The 15,003-nt window shown below is 40.1% G+C and overlaps 1 protein-coding gene across 4 annotated transcripts in view; it reads right to left on the bottom strand.

The window, feature by feature from the left end:
* Positions 1–15,003, bottom strand: part of WDR7 (WD repeat domain 7) — a 421,542-nt gene that overhangs the window by 379,949 nt on the left and 26,590 nt on the right. For all 4 annotated transcript variants that reach the window (XM_060173931.1, XM_060173933.1, XM_060173934.1 and 1 more), the window contains exons 2-4: positions 9,705–9,876; positions 6,159–6,265; positions 2,708–2,786 (exon numbers count right to left, since the gene is read on the bottom strand). In XM_060173931.1, the coding sequence (XP_060029914.1) occupies positions 2,708–2,786; positions 6,159–6,265; positions 9,705–9,863 (345 nt within the window). In that variant the 5' untranslated portion in view covers positions 9,864–9,876. The remainder of the gene's footprint in view (positions 1–2,707; positions 2,787–6,158; positions 6,266–9,704; positions 9,877–15,003) is intronic.

Below are 15,003 nucleotides of genomic sequence, written 5' to 3'. Positions count from 1 at the left end.
TCTCTCCAACTGCCATTCCTTTTCTACTTCACACTACACAGGGATGGGGTGGGGTGTTCTCAATAAAATATTTTTGTTTCTTTGTTGTAAGTGTGGCTGTATGATGTAATAGAAGGAATGTAGTCTCATGAGCTGAATACCTGATTTGTGATTCTGGCACTTATGAAAGAGACGCCATGAAACCAGAGCAAGTCATTTAATTAACCTGGGCCTCAGCTTCCATACTTGTAAAATGATATACTCCTGCTAAATTCATAAAAATATAGGAACCTCAGACTGTATCCAGAGACTTCACATGTGGAATGACAACCCTTCAACTTCATTACTCGGGTGAGACCTTTCCTTTTATAGTACACTCTAATTTCATCTCAGGTAGTTCACTTTCTAACAAAGTCCCATAACCTAGATATACACCAGTTTCTGTGAGAGAGAGCTTATGTGCACACGTATCCATAAACTACTGCAAAATATATACCTGAAAGCAGTAGTACACTAAAGTTTGCAGTGAGTACCTCCCTAACACTTCCTCTCCACTATTCCAAGCTTGGGATCCATGATTGCTCAACAAATTGTTTGGCTTCATATGTTAACTCTCTTTTCAATCACCAGGTTCCAGATGCCACCAGGATGTCAGCCAGGCTTCCCTGGATTGAAGACCTCACCAATGTGTCCTGGAGCTCAGCTTCCCCAGAGACACACCTTACTAGGGAAAGAGAGAGGCAGACTGGGAGTATGGACCGACCAGTCAACACCCATGTTCAGCGGGGAAGCAATTACAGAAGCCAGACCTTCTACCTTCTGCAACCCACAATGACCCTGGGTCCATGCTCCCAGAGGGCTAGAAAATGGGAAAGCTACCATGGGAGGGGGTGGGTTATGGGGATTGGGTGGTGGGAATTGTGTGGAGTTGTACCCCTCCTACCTTATGTTTTTGTTCACTAATCCTTTCTTAAATAAAAAATTAAAATATATATATAGGAAGGTGTTAGTGTAACTCCATACAAGAAATGTCTATTTAAGATCTGCTCAATAGGGAGTCCAGCAGTAGTGCAGCAGGTTAAGCGCAGGTGGAGCAAAGCCAAGGACCAGTGTAAGGATCCTGGTTCAAGCCCCCAGCTCCCCACCTGCAGGGGAGTCGCTTCACAGGCGGTGAAGCAGGTCTGCAAGTGTCTGTCTTTCTCTCCCCCTCTCTGTCTTCCCCTCCTCTCTCCATTTCTCTCTGTCCTATCCAACAACAATGACATCAATAACAACAACAATAATAGCTACAACAATAAAACAAGGGCAACAAAAGGGAATAAATATGAAAAAATAAAGAAATAAAATAAATAAGTATTTGCTCAATAGATTGGAGTTCTTAGGGGCTGGGAGGTGGTGGTGGCACACCCAGCTAAGAGCACAGGTTACAATGAGCAAGAACCCAGGTTTGAGCCCCCAATCTCCACCTGCAGGGGGAAAGCTTTGCAGTGGTGAAGCAGTGTTGCAGGTGCCTCTCTGTTTCTCCCACTCTATCTCTATCTTTCCTCTTGATTTCTGGCTGTATTTATCCAATAAATAAAGATAATAATAATAAAAAGATAAGTATTCTTTCCTTCCCCACTGAGAACAAAAATCATATTTTCTACATATCTCATAATTCTCACAAGACAACACATAAAATGATGAGTAAACTCAAGCACAAAAAACATTTGACAGTTGCACAGAGTATGAAAGAATACTAGGAATAAAAACCAGAAATTATAAAGCCCTGTGTAACCCACATATATGAAAAGGTCATTTCTTCTATTATGTTGGAAGGTCAAAAAATGTACCCAAGTACCAACTTCATGAGCGATAAAAAATACGACCTGAAGGCTAGACTGTGTCTACTGCAAATGGAATTGTAAAAGCTTTAGCAAGAGAGAATTCAGTTTTCGATATAGTTTTTAATCAAGTAGTGACCTTAATTGGACAGTTAGGACAGCCAGAGATACCGGAAACTACAGTCAGTACTGACTTTCCCCACATTTTTCTCCACTTGCTGTTTCCACTAGGGTTATCACTGGGGCTCAGTGCCAGTACTATGAATCCACAGTTGCTGGTGGCCATTTTTTCCCCTTTTTTCCTCCTATTTTATATTTATTTTACAGGAGAAATTGAGAGGAGATAAAGAGGGAAGAGAGAAAAATAAACACCTGCAGACCTGCTTCACTACTCATGAAGCATCCTCCCTGCAGGTGGGAAAGAGGGCTCGAACCCAGATTCTTGTGCATGGTGATAAGTGCGTTTAATCAAGTGGCCACTGCCTAGTGCCCCCCATTAGTCTTCTGTATTTCAATGTCCTCCTGCACTATACCATCTTATGAGGAATATTTTCATTCACTGCTTCAGTTCTGGTCCTTTTGTCCTAGAACTAACTCACTCACTCTCTCTCTCTCTCTCTCTCTCTCTCTCTCTAATTTATTTTAACAAGAGATATACAGAGGGGAAGATTCAGAGAGAGAGACAGAGACCAGAGCACTGCTCAGTTCTGATTTATAGTACCACTGAAAATTGAACCTGGGACCTTGGAGCCTCAGGCATGAAAGTTGTTTTGCATAACCATCATGCTATCTCCCCATCCACCTCCACTTTTCATATAAAGATATAGGCTTTTTTTTAACCGTTTTAAAATTGCAAACTATGATAGATTGTACTGACTTGGTCAGTAATAGAAACAGAAACTCACCTGTATGCCAGTATGTGTGCAGGCTAATTTTGTAAATTCAATGCACCTCCCATCATTCACATCCCAGAGACACATCTCTCTATAAAAACAGAATAGCCATTAAGTTTAAAGTCAACTTATGTCACAGAGGGTTGTGTCACTGATCTTCGAATAGAAAAAGAAGTGTGCAGTCATTAACGCCGCTCATGAAACTTTGGGCCTTCTCGTCCACCATCCCCACGTCCTCTCCCCCAAACATCTGCACCCCGGCTAGATCCGAATTGTTTCCAGGCACATAACAGAACTACATTCCCAAGTTCTCTCTGGAAAAGTGTGTCATGTGAGTAGTTCTAAGGATAATGTGAGACCCTCCAGAATTCACATCTGCTTCCACTCCAGGCAGTGGCTGCTTCAGACAGTGGTTGCTCCCTCAAACTAAAGATAATAACAAAGCAGAGCCGAGTGCTGTTGGTATGCATGAGACCCCTTCTGTTTCATTTGGTTTGAATCCCCCCTGCTTAACACTATTCTATTTATATAACCGCTTCATTCTATTTACATATCCACTGTTAACAAGTTCCACCCTCCCTCCAGGGCATTTGTGGTTCAGTGATAGGATTCTCGCCTAATCTGCCCCCTCTTTGTCACACTCTGATTTTCACCAGTCACTTTTCTCTCCACCCTCTCTATGTCACATCCTGTTTCCACCTTACTTGGCAAGTATATATAAAGACAGCATTGTGAGTTTTAGAGTACTGTACTTTGAGTTTAACTTAGCTCATATTAGATTGTGCTGCGTGAATAAAGAGATACTGCCTACAGCTCAACTATGAGTCCCTGGTCATCTGTTACCTGCCCGTGAAGCCAGGCCGGTGAAAACAACTTAACCCATCGAAAACAACAGAGTGCCAGCAATATATGAGGGGCATGTTACAAAAGCAAGAAGTAAACTTTACGTCTTCAATTTTTTCCCATCATTTTTGATGACAGACCAGAACATTGCTTTGTCATGCATGGTCAAGGGATTAAGCCAGGGGTAGGATCCATACAAGACATGCACTCTGTCTACAGTGCCACCTCCCTGAACCCAAGAAATAAACTTTTTTTAAAAATATTTATTATTTATTCCTTTTTGTTGCCCTTGTTGTTTTATTGTTGTAGTTATCATTGATGTCGTCGTTGTTGGATAGGACAGAGAGAAATGGAGAGAGGAGGGGAAGACAGAGAGGGGGAGAGATAGACACCTGCAGACCTGCTTCATCGCCTGTGAAGCGACTCCCCTACAGGTGGGGAGCCAGGGGCTTGAACCGGGATCCTTATGCTGGTCCTTGCGCTTTGCACCACCTGTGCATAACCCACTGCACTACAGCCCGACTTCCAGAAATAAACTTTTAATGTGAAATTTTTCCATTGCTTATTAACACAGCTAGAAAAATGTGAGGCACAAAACATAAAAGTTAAAGCCACCTGTATTCCAAACCTTTGCAAATTAGTTTTCATTGTTGATCCAGTGTTTGTTGCAGAAATTTCCCTAAGTGTGTACGAAAGAAAAGCTTTCTCTCAAATTGAAAATAAAGCATTCGGGAGTCGGGCTGTAGTGCAGCGGGTTAAGCGCAGGTGGCGCAAAGCACAAGGACCGGCATAAGGATCCCGGTTCGAACCCCGGCTCCCCACCTGCAGGGGAGTCGCTTCACAAGCGGTGAAGCAGGTCTGTAGGTGTCTATCTTTCTCTCCTCCTCTCTGTCTTCCCCTCCTCTCTCCATTTCTCTCTGTCCTATCCAACAACGACAACAACAATAATAACTACAACAATAAAACAATAAGGGCAACAAAAGGGAATAAATAAATTAAATAAATATTAAAAAAAAGAAAATAAAGCATTAAAATAAGAAATGTCAATAGGAATTGTTTTTAAAAAAATGAACCTATATAAGCAGAAGATAACATTTATCAGAATATCTCCAACAGAAGATAACTTTAATAAAATGGAGTAATTTTAATACTACTTGGCCCTCCTTTAAGATGTCATTTCTTATACCTCACATGGTGTAAAATAATTTTTCAAAGGATGGTCAATCTATTTAGATTATGCATTATAGGGCTGGTGGCACAGTGACCCAGGTTCGAGCACCCAGGCCCCACTTGCAGTGGAGAAACTTCACAAGCAGTGAGCAGCGCTGCAGGTATGTTTCTTTCTCCCTCCCTCTCTGTCTCTCCTTCTCTCAATTTCTCTCTGTGCTATCAGATGAAAAATAAAAATAATTTTTAAAAACATGCTTAAAGGATATGCATTCTCATGTGGATTTCGCTGTAACTGACCAGCAGGCAGTCTATTTTCACTGGCCTGAAACTGCCTCTTAATATTCCAAGTGATTACACAAGGCTCTTTTCAAACTCTTAAGTTCTAGAATATAATAGGGACAACCTCTTCTCTTCCACTTCACCAACTCTCTTCAATAACATAACATGGTTTTGTGAGCACAGAGAAAATTTTAGAATTCATCATATTTTGGCCCCGACAACTACTGCCCTGTACCTGTTTCTCCAACAGCCAAGTTATTCTAAAACTTATTAGTACACGCAGATATGCCTGTGATTTATTTTACCGTCAATTTAACTGTACGAACTTTTATATAACTTCATCTTCCAAATTTATGCTAGCCTAGCATCACTCAGGCTTTCACAAACTCTCAAAGCTATCTGCCAACTCAACAAGCATGCCATGAGGATTAACGATCATGCTTTAATTTTTATTGCATTATAAATTTCTCCAAAGTAAGGCAAAGATAATCATAAGTTGTCGGGCTGGCTTCACGAGAGGAGACAGGGACTCATGGTTGAGCTGTACGCAGTATCTCTTTATTCATGCAGGACGCAGCACAATCTAAGCCGAGCTTAGATTGTGCTGCGTCCTGCATGAATCTAAGCCGAGCTTAGATTGTGGTTTTAAGCTAAACTAAAAACTACAAACAATCTTGTCCTTATAAATATACTAGCCCAGTAGGGTGGGAACAGGATGTGACGCAGAGAGGGTGGAGAGAAAAGTGACTGGTGAAAATCAGGGTATGACAAGGAGAGGGGGTGGAGCAGGCAAGAATTCTACCACTGAACCACCAATGCCCTGGAGGGAGGGTGGAACTTGTTAACAGAGATTATGTAAATAGAATACAGTGTTATGTAAATAGAATGCAGGGGGGATTAAACCAAATGAAACAGAAGGGGTTTTTAAAAGCAGAATTAGAAGCATACCAACAATAAGTTACAGTAAAGATGTTAGGAAAATAATTTTAGTGATGAAATTCACATCTTTAAAGCTGTATTTCAAATATCTTTCTTTTATTAAGACATTCAAAGATAAGTGAAGCTTCTATTCAGAAGGTATTCTGAAAGGAAAAAAAACATACTTCTAGCACACTGGTACTATTTGCAATAAAGGTTAATGAGGGAGAATAAAATGTTGAAGAATACTTACCCACTTTCAGATGCACTGACTATATACTGTTTGTCACGAGAAGCACAAGCTTTGGACAAACAAGTGATTGAAGCTGTATGGCCAAACAACAGTGCTCGAGGGTTAACCTACAAATACAAAAAGGTCTGAGGTTAGATGACAAAGCAAAACAAAGAAACAAAAAATTTCCATCAGGGTAATGTCACTGGGGTTTGGTGCCTGCATGCATGATGAATCCAACAAGGACAGAGGCCCTTTGTTTTTGCCTTTATTATCTGAAAGAAACAAAGAGATGAAGGTTGCAAGGGCCACCTGCGCACTACTTCACTGCTTGTGAAGCTTCCTGCCTACAAGTGGGGATCAGAAGCTTGAACTCAGATTCTTGCACAGAGCAATGTGTGGGCTCCACCAGGTATGCCACTACCTGACCCCAAACACCAAATGTTTGAATCAGTCTTTTCTAGGAATCCCGTTAAAATATTTAATGTGATGTCAAAGGTTTGGTAATTACTAAAATACCAAAATCTAAGAGCAGTGACCTACCCATTTAATGTTCTCAGTCACCCCAGTAAGTAGTTGTGAGTCCATTAGAGAACAACAGGAAGTGATATTACCTGCCCAATACAGAGAGAGAAATGGAGACAGGATTCAAACCAGAGCACTCTTTTATATATGCATGTATGTATTTACTTATTAGAAAACCAGAGCATCACTCTGGCTAATGGTGCCGAGGAATTGCACTGGACCTTACATTTTTTTTAATATTTTATTTATTTATTAATGAGAAAGATAGGAGAGAAAGAAAGAACCAGACATCACTCTGGTACATGTGCTGCCAGGGATTGAACTCAGGACCTCATGCTTATCCACTGCACCATCTCCTGGACCACCTAGACCTCATGTTTTTAAGTTCAATGCTCTAGCCACTAAGATACCTCCCAGCCTAATGAAAACAGAACATTCTTAAGCATTTAGCTATAACATAATAAGAATTATATAAATAAATTAGTATGTAAAATAACCTGAATTCTCTTATAAGAAAAATAATACCTTAATTACTCTGAAAAACATTTTTAAAAATTCTTAAATTGTCTTTCCCCAAAAAATAAAAATAAAGGGTAGCTACTTCCCAAATATTTTCTTCAAAATTAATTAATTAATTAATTAATTAAGGGAAATTATTAAGATGCTCCGATACTCTGGTATATGAGTACTACAGGGAGCTGGGTGATCACCCGGTTGAACATACACATTGCCAAGGTCAAGGACCTGGTTCAAACCCCAGTTCCCATCAGCTGGGGAGAAGTTTCACAAGTGATGGAGCAGGACTGCAGGGCACAGGGGTAGATAGCATGATAGTTATGCAAAGAGACTCTCATGCCTGGGGCTCCAAGGTTCAATCCCCCACACACTATAAGCCTCTCAATTTCTGGCCATCTCTATCCAATAAATAAATAAAGATTTTTAAAAAATCACATCACAGAAATTCCAGAAGCAGAACAGAAACAGATATTTTATTGAAATAATAACTGAGAATTGCTCGACAATAAAACAAGAGACAAACATTCAGCTCCTGGAAGCCCAAACAGTACCAAACAAAATAAGCACACAGAGTATACTCAAAGACACATTTTAATTAAAATGACAAAAGACCGGCCTAAAGATCCTGTTTGAGCCCCCTGGCTCCCCACCTGCAGGGGAGTCGCTTCACAGGCGGTGAAGCAGGTCTGCAGGTGTCTATGTCTCTCTCCCCCTCTCGGTCTTCCCCTCCTCTCTCCATTTCTCTCTGTCCTATCCAACAATGATGACATCAATGATAACTATAACAATAAAACAACAAGGGCAACTAAAGGGAATAAATAATAAATAAATATGTTCTTAAAAAATGACAAAAGTCAACCATGAAGGGGAATTCTAACAGCAAAACAGCAATAAGACAAAGATAAAAAGTCTCATATAAGAGAAGCATCATGGGAGTTGGGTGGTAGCATGTGGCGCGAAGTGCAAGCACCAGCATAAGGATCCCAGTTCGAGCCCCCAGCTCCCCACCTTCAGAGGAGTCGCTTCACAGGCGGTGAAGCAGGTCAGCAGGTGTCTATCGTTCTCTCCCCGTCTTCCCCTCCTCTCTCTATTTCTCTCTGTCCTATCCAACAACGATGACATCAGTAACAACAATAATAACTACAACAACAATAAAAAAACAGGGCAACAAAAGGTAAAATAAATATTAAAAATTTTAAAAAGAGAGAGAGGAGAAGCATTGTAAGATTGTCAAGAAATTTCACAATAGAAACTCTAAAGGTCAGAAGGCAATGACATGATGAATTCAAAGTGCTGAATGGGAAAGAACTCCCCAGGGCTGGGGAGAGAGCAAAAAGGTTATACAAACAATTCTCATGCCTGAGGCTGTGTGAAGTCCCAGATTCAATCCCCAGCACCACTATAAAGCAGACCTGAGCAGTGTTTTGGTTTCTCTCTCTCTTCACTGATCAACTCTGGCTTATGGTGACTCAGGGGATTGAACCTGGGGCCTTGAAGTCTCAGGCATGAAAGTCTTCTTGCATAACCATTATGCTATCTACCCCTGCCCCTATCTATCTATCTATCTATCTATCTCTTTCTCATTAGAAATAAACAAATATAAAAATAAATAAATAAATTCTAGCCAAGAACATTCTACCCAGCTAGGCTATCTTTCAAATTTGTAGGAGTGATAAAGAGCTTTTCTGACAAACAACTGTTAAAGGAATTCAATACCATTAAACCCACCCTATTTGAAAGACTAAAGGTAAAAAAGGTAAATACTGAATGATCTGACCTCACTCATACATTACAAAAGCAAAGAAACAGTACAAAGTAATAATAATAATAACCTCTTGTACTCAGACTATACAAAAGAGATCAATAAAGAGGGAGAGGAGCAGGTTAAAAGAATGAAGAGAGGATGGTAAACTTTGGTAGAGGGGTATTGATTATTTAATAATAGGAATAGTATACTAACACATATACTGAAGAAATACAAAATTGTCCTTCTAAAACATAAATTGTCTTGGGCCAGAAATATAATTCAACAAGTAGAGTACTTTTAATGTCATGCACAAGATTCTGTCCCTCTGTCTCTAAATATGAATTTTAAAAAAGAAAGAAAAAAAAGAAAAATAACCTGGAGCAGTGAAACTGCATGTTCTGTTCTTATTTTTCAACTTCTGTCTATGAGTGAGATCATACCATATTCTCTTTCTGACATCTCACTTAGCATGATTCCTTCAAGTTCCATCCAAGATGAAATGAAGAAGGTGAATTCACCATTCTTAATAGTTGAGTAGTATTCTATTGTGTATATACACCACAAGTCAGCCATTCATCTGATTTGGACACCTGGGTTGCTTATTACAAATTACTATTACAAATCGTACTATTACGAACACAGTGTACAAAAATATTTTTAGATGAGTGTGTTTGGTTCACTTTATCCAATTTACCACCTCTCAAGTCACCATGTGCTATTTTCTAATAAGGAGGAGCTTCCTATAACTAAAAAGCACAACTGCCCTCTTGAATACTCACTTTCAATTCTGCTGAAAGGTCCCAAAGACATATTTGTCCGTCATGGCATCCAGTTACGATAGTGGCTCCATCATCTGTTAAAAGTACTGCAGAGATGCAATGTGTTGGTGCTTTGCGGCCCCAAAGAACAATGGGTAGAACAAGGCTGTTTGCTGCCATTGTGTTTCCAAATCTGGAAATGTCGTAAGAATAATATTAGAAATTACAGTATTTATTTATAAAACATATTAAACATTTATATGATAAATTCAACTTGAACTTCCAAAGTGCAGAAGTTCTTCTAACCACTATATATATAAAACATATGTGAGGGTGAGGGGAGGTAGTAGAATGGTTATGTAAACAGACTCTCATGCTTGAGGCTCCAAAGTCCCAGGTTCAACCCCCTGCAGCACCATAAATCAGAGCTGAGCAGTACTCTGATTAAAAAAATAATAATAATAGTAAATAAATAAATAAAACTTGTGATAGTTACAAGTATATAAAATACATGAAACCTGATTATATATAATAATCATATAGCATTACAATGACATATGTAGAGGGAGTCTAATTAAAATCCTCATTAGTCCTCACGTCAATCAAGCAGTCTTTCATCTCTCCTTCACAGGTAAAGAGTGAGTCAGAGTCATAAAACACAGAGCACAGTGATGGCATCCAAACCAGAACCCACATAGCTGAGTATGGAACACCATCATCTTATTCTGCCATCCTACCCATGACAAGTGATAGATCCTAGGTCTCCAGCCATTAATAAACAGCAGTGACCAAGAAAACACTCAAGTGTTGTTTCACAAAATGTTCAACACTAAAGTGGACATGTTTAATGAGAAGTGCAGTCAACCACAGTTATTAGACACCCATTGCGTCTAAAGGTCATGATGCCTTTTGCTGTACACTCTGGAACTTGAAGAAAAAAGAATCTGTCTCTCTAAGCTCATTTAAAATGCATAATACAAAAAATAGATCTAGTAAAAGGAATTAAATTTGAGATCAATCAATTACCCAGCATACCTCCTTGCAGAAGAATAATGTGACAAACTTAAAAATCTAGTTGGTGAGACAGCTAAATCAAGTGTTATCAATTGCATGGATACGGATTTAAAGACTAATTCAGAGATGATAGGGAGAAGTGAAGAGTGAAATAATCTGAGAATGATTCATAAAAGACTTTGCTGAATCTCTGAAATACTAGCACATTATTTATATAGTTTGACAGATAGTCAATCAAAATAAATCATTACTGTAAGAGAGCTTTTATGCCCAAGATATTTAACCGACAGTAAATAATATAGGTATAACTATAGACTTTTTAGAATGCCAACACTGACATAGGAAATGTTCTAAAATACTTAAGTAAATATATGTGGAAAAAACTAGTTTGGTAGCCATGGTCTATTCCTAGCTGCTTTTAGCAAAAGTTTTTTCTTTTCTCTCTTTTTTAAATTTTACTTATTTATTACTGAATAGAGACAAAGAGAAATTGAGAGAGGAGGAGATAGAAAGGGAAAGAGATAGAGAAACACCTGCAGTCCTTCTTCACCACTCCTGAAGCTTTCCCCTTGCAAGTGGGGACCAAAGGCTTGAACTTGGGTCCTTGCACACTGTTATTTGAGCACTTAATCAGGTGTGCCATTGCCTGGCCCCCTAAAGTCTTTTCTTTATAACACTACTTACTCTTTCTAAATAAGCGAATAAAAACCTGAAGTTAAAATTTATTTTAAAGAAATAGTTATTGGTACAGCCCAGGAGGTGGTATAGAGAAAAAAGTGTTAGACTTTCAATCATGAGGTCCCAAGTTCCATCCCTGGCATTGCATGTGCCAAAGTAATATTCATTCTCTCTAAACCTTTCTCAATCTCTCTCTCTCTCTCTCTCTCTCTCTCTCTCTCTCTTTCTCTCTCCCCCTCTTTCTCATACACAAATAAATCTTTTAAAAATTGGTCACTGGAAATTGACACAAGTAACAAAATTATGAATAACAATGGAACTGCCACTAAAATGTAATCTATGCTAGATCCTGGTTTTATTTATAGAATACATGACTTTCATCACTGTTTCCCCAAAAGCATCACTTTCTTCCTATAACTGATAGGCATGTATTAAAAGAATAGAAAAACTATTGTATTTATTATGGACTGTAAAACATTAATCCCCCAATAAAGAAAAGAAGAGGAGGAGGCAGAAGAATGGAATCCAAGTGCACTTCCAATTATACTCATCACTCATGGACTACCACTTCACAATTATTGCTATATTTCCTATATAGTATAAGGACATGAAACAAAGCAATAAACTAATTTTTTAAAGAATTTATTTCTTTTTTCTTTTTATTTATTTTCCCTTTTGCTGCTCTTGTTTTTATTCTTGTTGTAGTTATTATTGTTGTTGTCATTGTTAGGACAGAGAGAAACGGAGAGAGGAGGGGAAGACAGAGGGGGAGAGAAAGATAGACAACTGCAGACCTGCTTCAACACCTGTGAAGCAACTCCCCTGCAGGTAGGTAGCTGGGGGCTCGAACCGGGATCCTTAAGTCAATCCTTGCACTTTGCGCCACATGCACTTAACCCTCTGCACTACCGCCCAACTCCCTTATTTAATTATTAATGAGAAAGATAGGAGGAAAGAGAGAAAGAACCAGACATCATTCTGGTACATGTGCTGCTGGGGATTGAATTCAGGACCTCATGGTTGAGAATCCAGTGCTTTCTCCAGTGCACCATCTCCCGGACTGTAGGGAAATTGTGAGGATGTGGTAGAGCCTGACAGGGTTTGACCTGAGGTGTGCATCTATCCTTTCAGTCTCTCTCTCTCTCTCTACCGAGAGGTTGAGCAAGGGGGACACAAGGACCTCAAAGGTTTGCCTCATCTTATCAGACTCCCTGCTTCACAAAGCACCCTGCATTTTTCTGCCTCCAGGAGCCCGGCATTCCTTAAAACATTAAGCCAGCTCCCCCTGCTCCATCCTGCATTCCTTGATACTATGGCCCATCCTTTTATTATCTACATATCAATCTTCTGCTTTGTCTAACAAAAGACTTAAGGCCTCCACCCTATTCCCCCACCCATTCTGCCCATTTAATATATTCTTTTTCTACCCTCAAGACCGCAGGGTATTATTAATCCTACCAGTTAAACCCCTAGCAACAGTTGCAAAGGAAGTCCCTACTTTTTTTCACCTTTCTCCACCCCTTTCCTAACCATGTATGGTATTGTCAAGCCACTTCTATTTCAGACTTGTCTCTTCCGTGTTTCGACCTGGAGGAGTGTGCATGTGCACACCGGAAGGCTGATGCCGGCCATTGCCATTTGCGCCACATAGCTTAACCAGGTGTGCTACTGCCCGACTCTGGGGTGCTCGGATGAATAAAGATTTGAATTGCCTCACCACCACAAGCTTGGTTCCTGGGTCATATCTCTCTCTCTCTCTCTCTCTCTCTCTAGCCTGACACCGGACCACAGCAATAAATCAATTTTAACAAATTTGGTACATCATGATCACAGTTGAGTAACATATCCAACAATGATTTTCTAAGGAAGAGAGTCTAGAAGGCGTTCATTTATCCATGGTGCCAACATTCAGGTTTTGTATTGGAGATTTCTCTCAATTAACTAAATAAAGTTGGAGCATGAATCACAATATGGTGAGATCTTGGAAGAATACTGTTTCTCTAGATATTAGAGGAGTCATGCTCAATACATACTGCCTGGCTATAAATATGTGGATTCAGGACTAAGCAATACGTAGACTACAGGAATATTTGCCTGCTCTGACCCAGTAAGAAGGAACTTTCCGACATTCAAATGACATGGGAACTCACAGAAACCTGGCGACAGTGCAATTCATATCCCTCAAAAACAAGCAAACATCTCACTTATAACATAATAAAGGATGGCTTCTATCATTAAAAAGCACACTGATCTCTAACTTCCCTAGATAATAAAGTAATTACACAGAAATCCCCATTCCATCACAAATGCAGATGAACATCCAACCAGAATCTGAAATGAATTATCACTGATGGCAAGGAAGAGTCATCATGGGGAATTAGTTTCCTGGGGCTGCCATGACCACAGACTGTGAGATGAACAGCAGAACTTACTGTCACATAGTTTTTGAAATCAGAAGTCTGGGAACCAAGGGCCAGGCCTACTGACTTCATTTTATTATTATTATTATTATTTTAATGTCACATTCTGAGATAATAGCAGTTGGGATTTCAACATAAGAATTTTAGGAGGGAGCTGGGTGGTAACACAGCGGGTTAAGTGTATGGACCAGTGTAAGTATCCCGGGTCAAGCCCTAGCTCCGCACCTGCAGGGGAGTCGCTTCACAGGCGGTGAAGCAGGTCTGCAGGTGTCTATCTTTCTCTCCCCCTCTCTGTCTTCCCCTCCTCTCCCCATTTCTCTCTATCCTATCCAAAAACAATGACATCAATAACAACAATAATAACTACAATAATAAAACAAGGACAACAAAAGGGAAAAAATAATTTTTTTTAAAAAAAAGAACTTTAGGGAGGGCAGTGGGTGGCGCACCTAGTTAAGCACACACGTTACAGTGCACAAGAACCCGAGTTCAAGCCCCCATCCCTACCTGCAGGTGAAAAGCTTCATGAGGGGTGAAGCAGGACTGCAGGTTCTGTCTCTCGCCCTCTCTACCAACCTCTCCCCTCTCAATTTCTCTCTGTACCCAATAATAAATAAATAATAATTTTGTACTCAATAATAAATAAAGGGTACAAAAAAAAAGAATTTTAGGAGAACACAATTCAACCTGTCAAAGGAGTACATCCTTTCAAAATAAAGCCTGGGGCAAGGAGAAAGTCCACATAGAAGGCATGACTTGCAAGAAAGCAGAAGTACACTAGAGTTTGCAGTGAGTACCCTCCCTAACACTTCCTCTCCACTTTTCCAAGCTTTGGGTCCATGATTGCTCAACAATTTGTTTGGCTTCGTATGTTAATTCTCTTTTCAGTCATCAGGTTCCAGATGCCACCAGGATGCTGGCCAGGCTTCCCTGGACTGAAGACCCCACCAATGTGTCCTGGAGCTCAGCTTCCCCAGAGACCCACCCTACTAGGGAAAGAGAGAGGCAGACTGGGAGTATGGACCGACCAGTTCAGCGGGGAAGCAATTACAGAAGCCAGACCTTCTACCTTCTGCAACCCTCAATGACCCTGGGTCCATGCTCCCAGAGGGATAGAGAATGGGAAAGCTACTGGGGAGGGGGTGGGATATGGAGATTGGGCGGTGGGAATTGTGTGGAGTTGTACCCCTCCTACCCTATGGTTTTGT

Source organism: Erinaceus europaeus, chromosome 15 (assembly GCF_950295315.1).
Source record: "Erinaceus europaeus chromosome 15, mEriEur2.1, whole genome shotgun sequence".
NCBI classification, from domain to species: Eukaryota; Metazoa; Chordata; class Mammalia; order Eulipotyphla; family Erinaceidae; genus Erinaceus; species Erinaceus europaeus.
The sequence above is the reverse complement of the archived record's forward strand: the minus strand, read 5'-3'. Positions and strand labels throughout refer to the sequence as shown.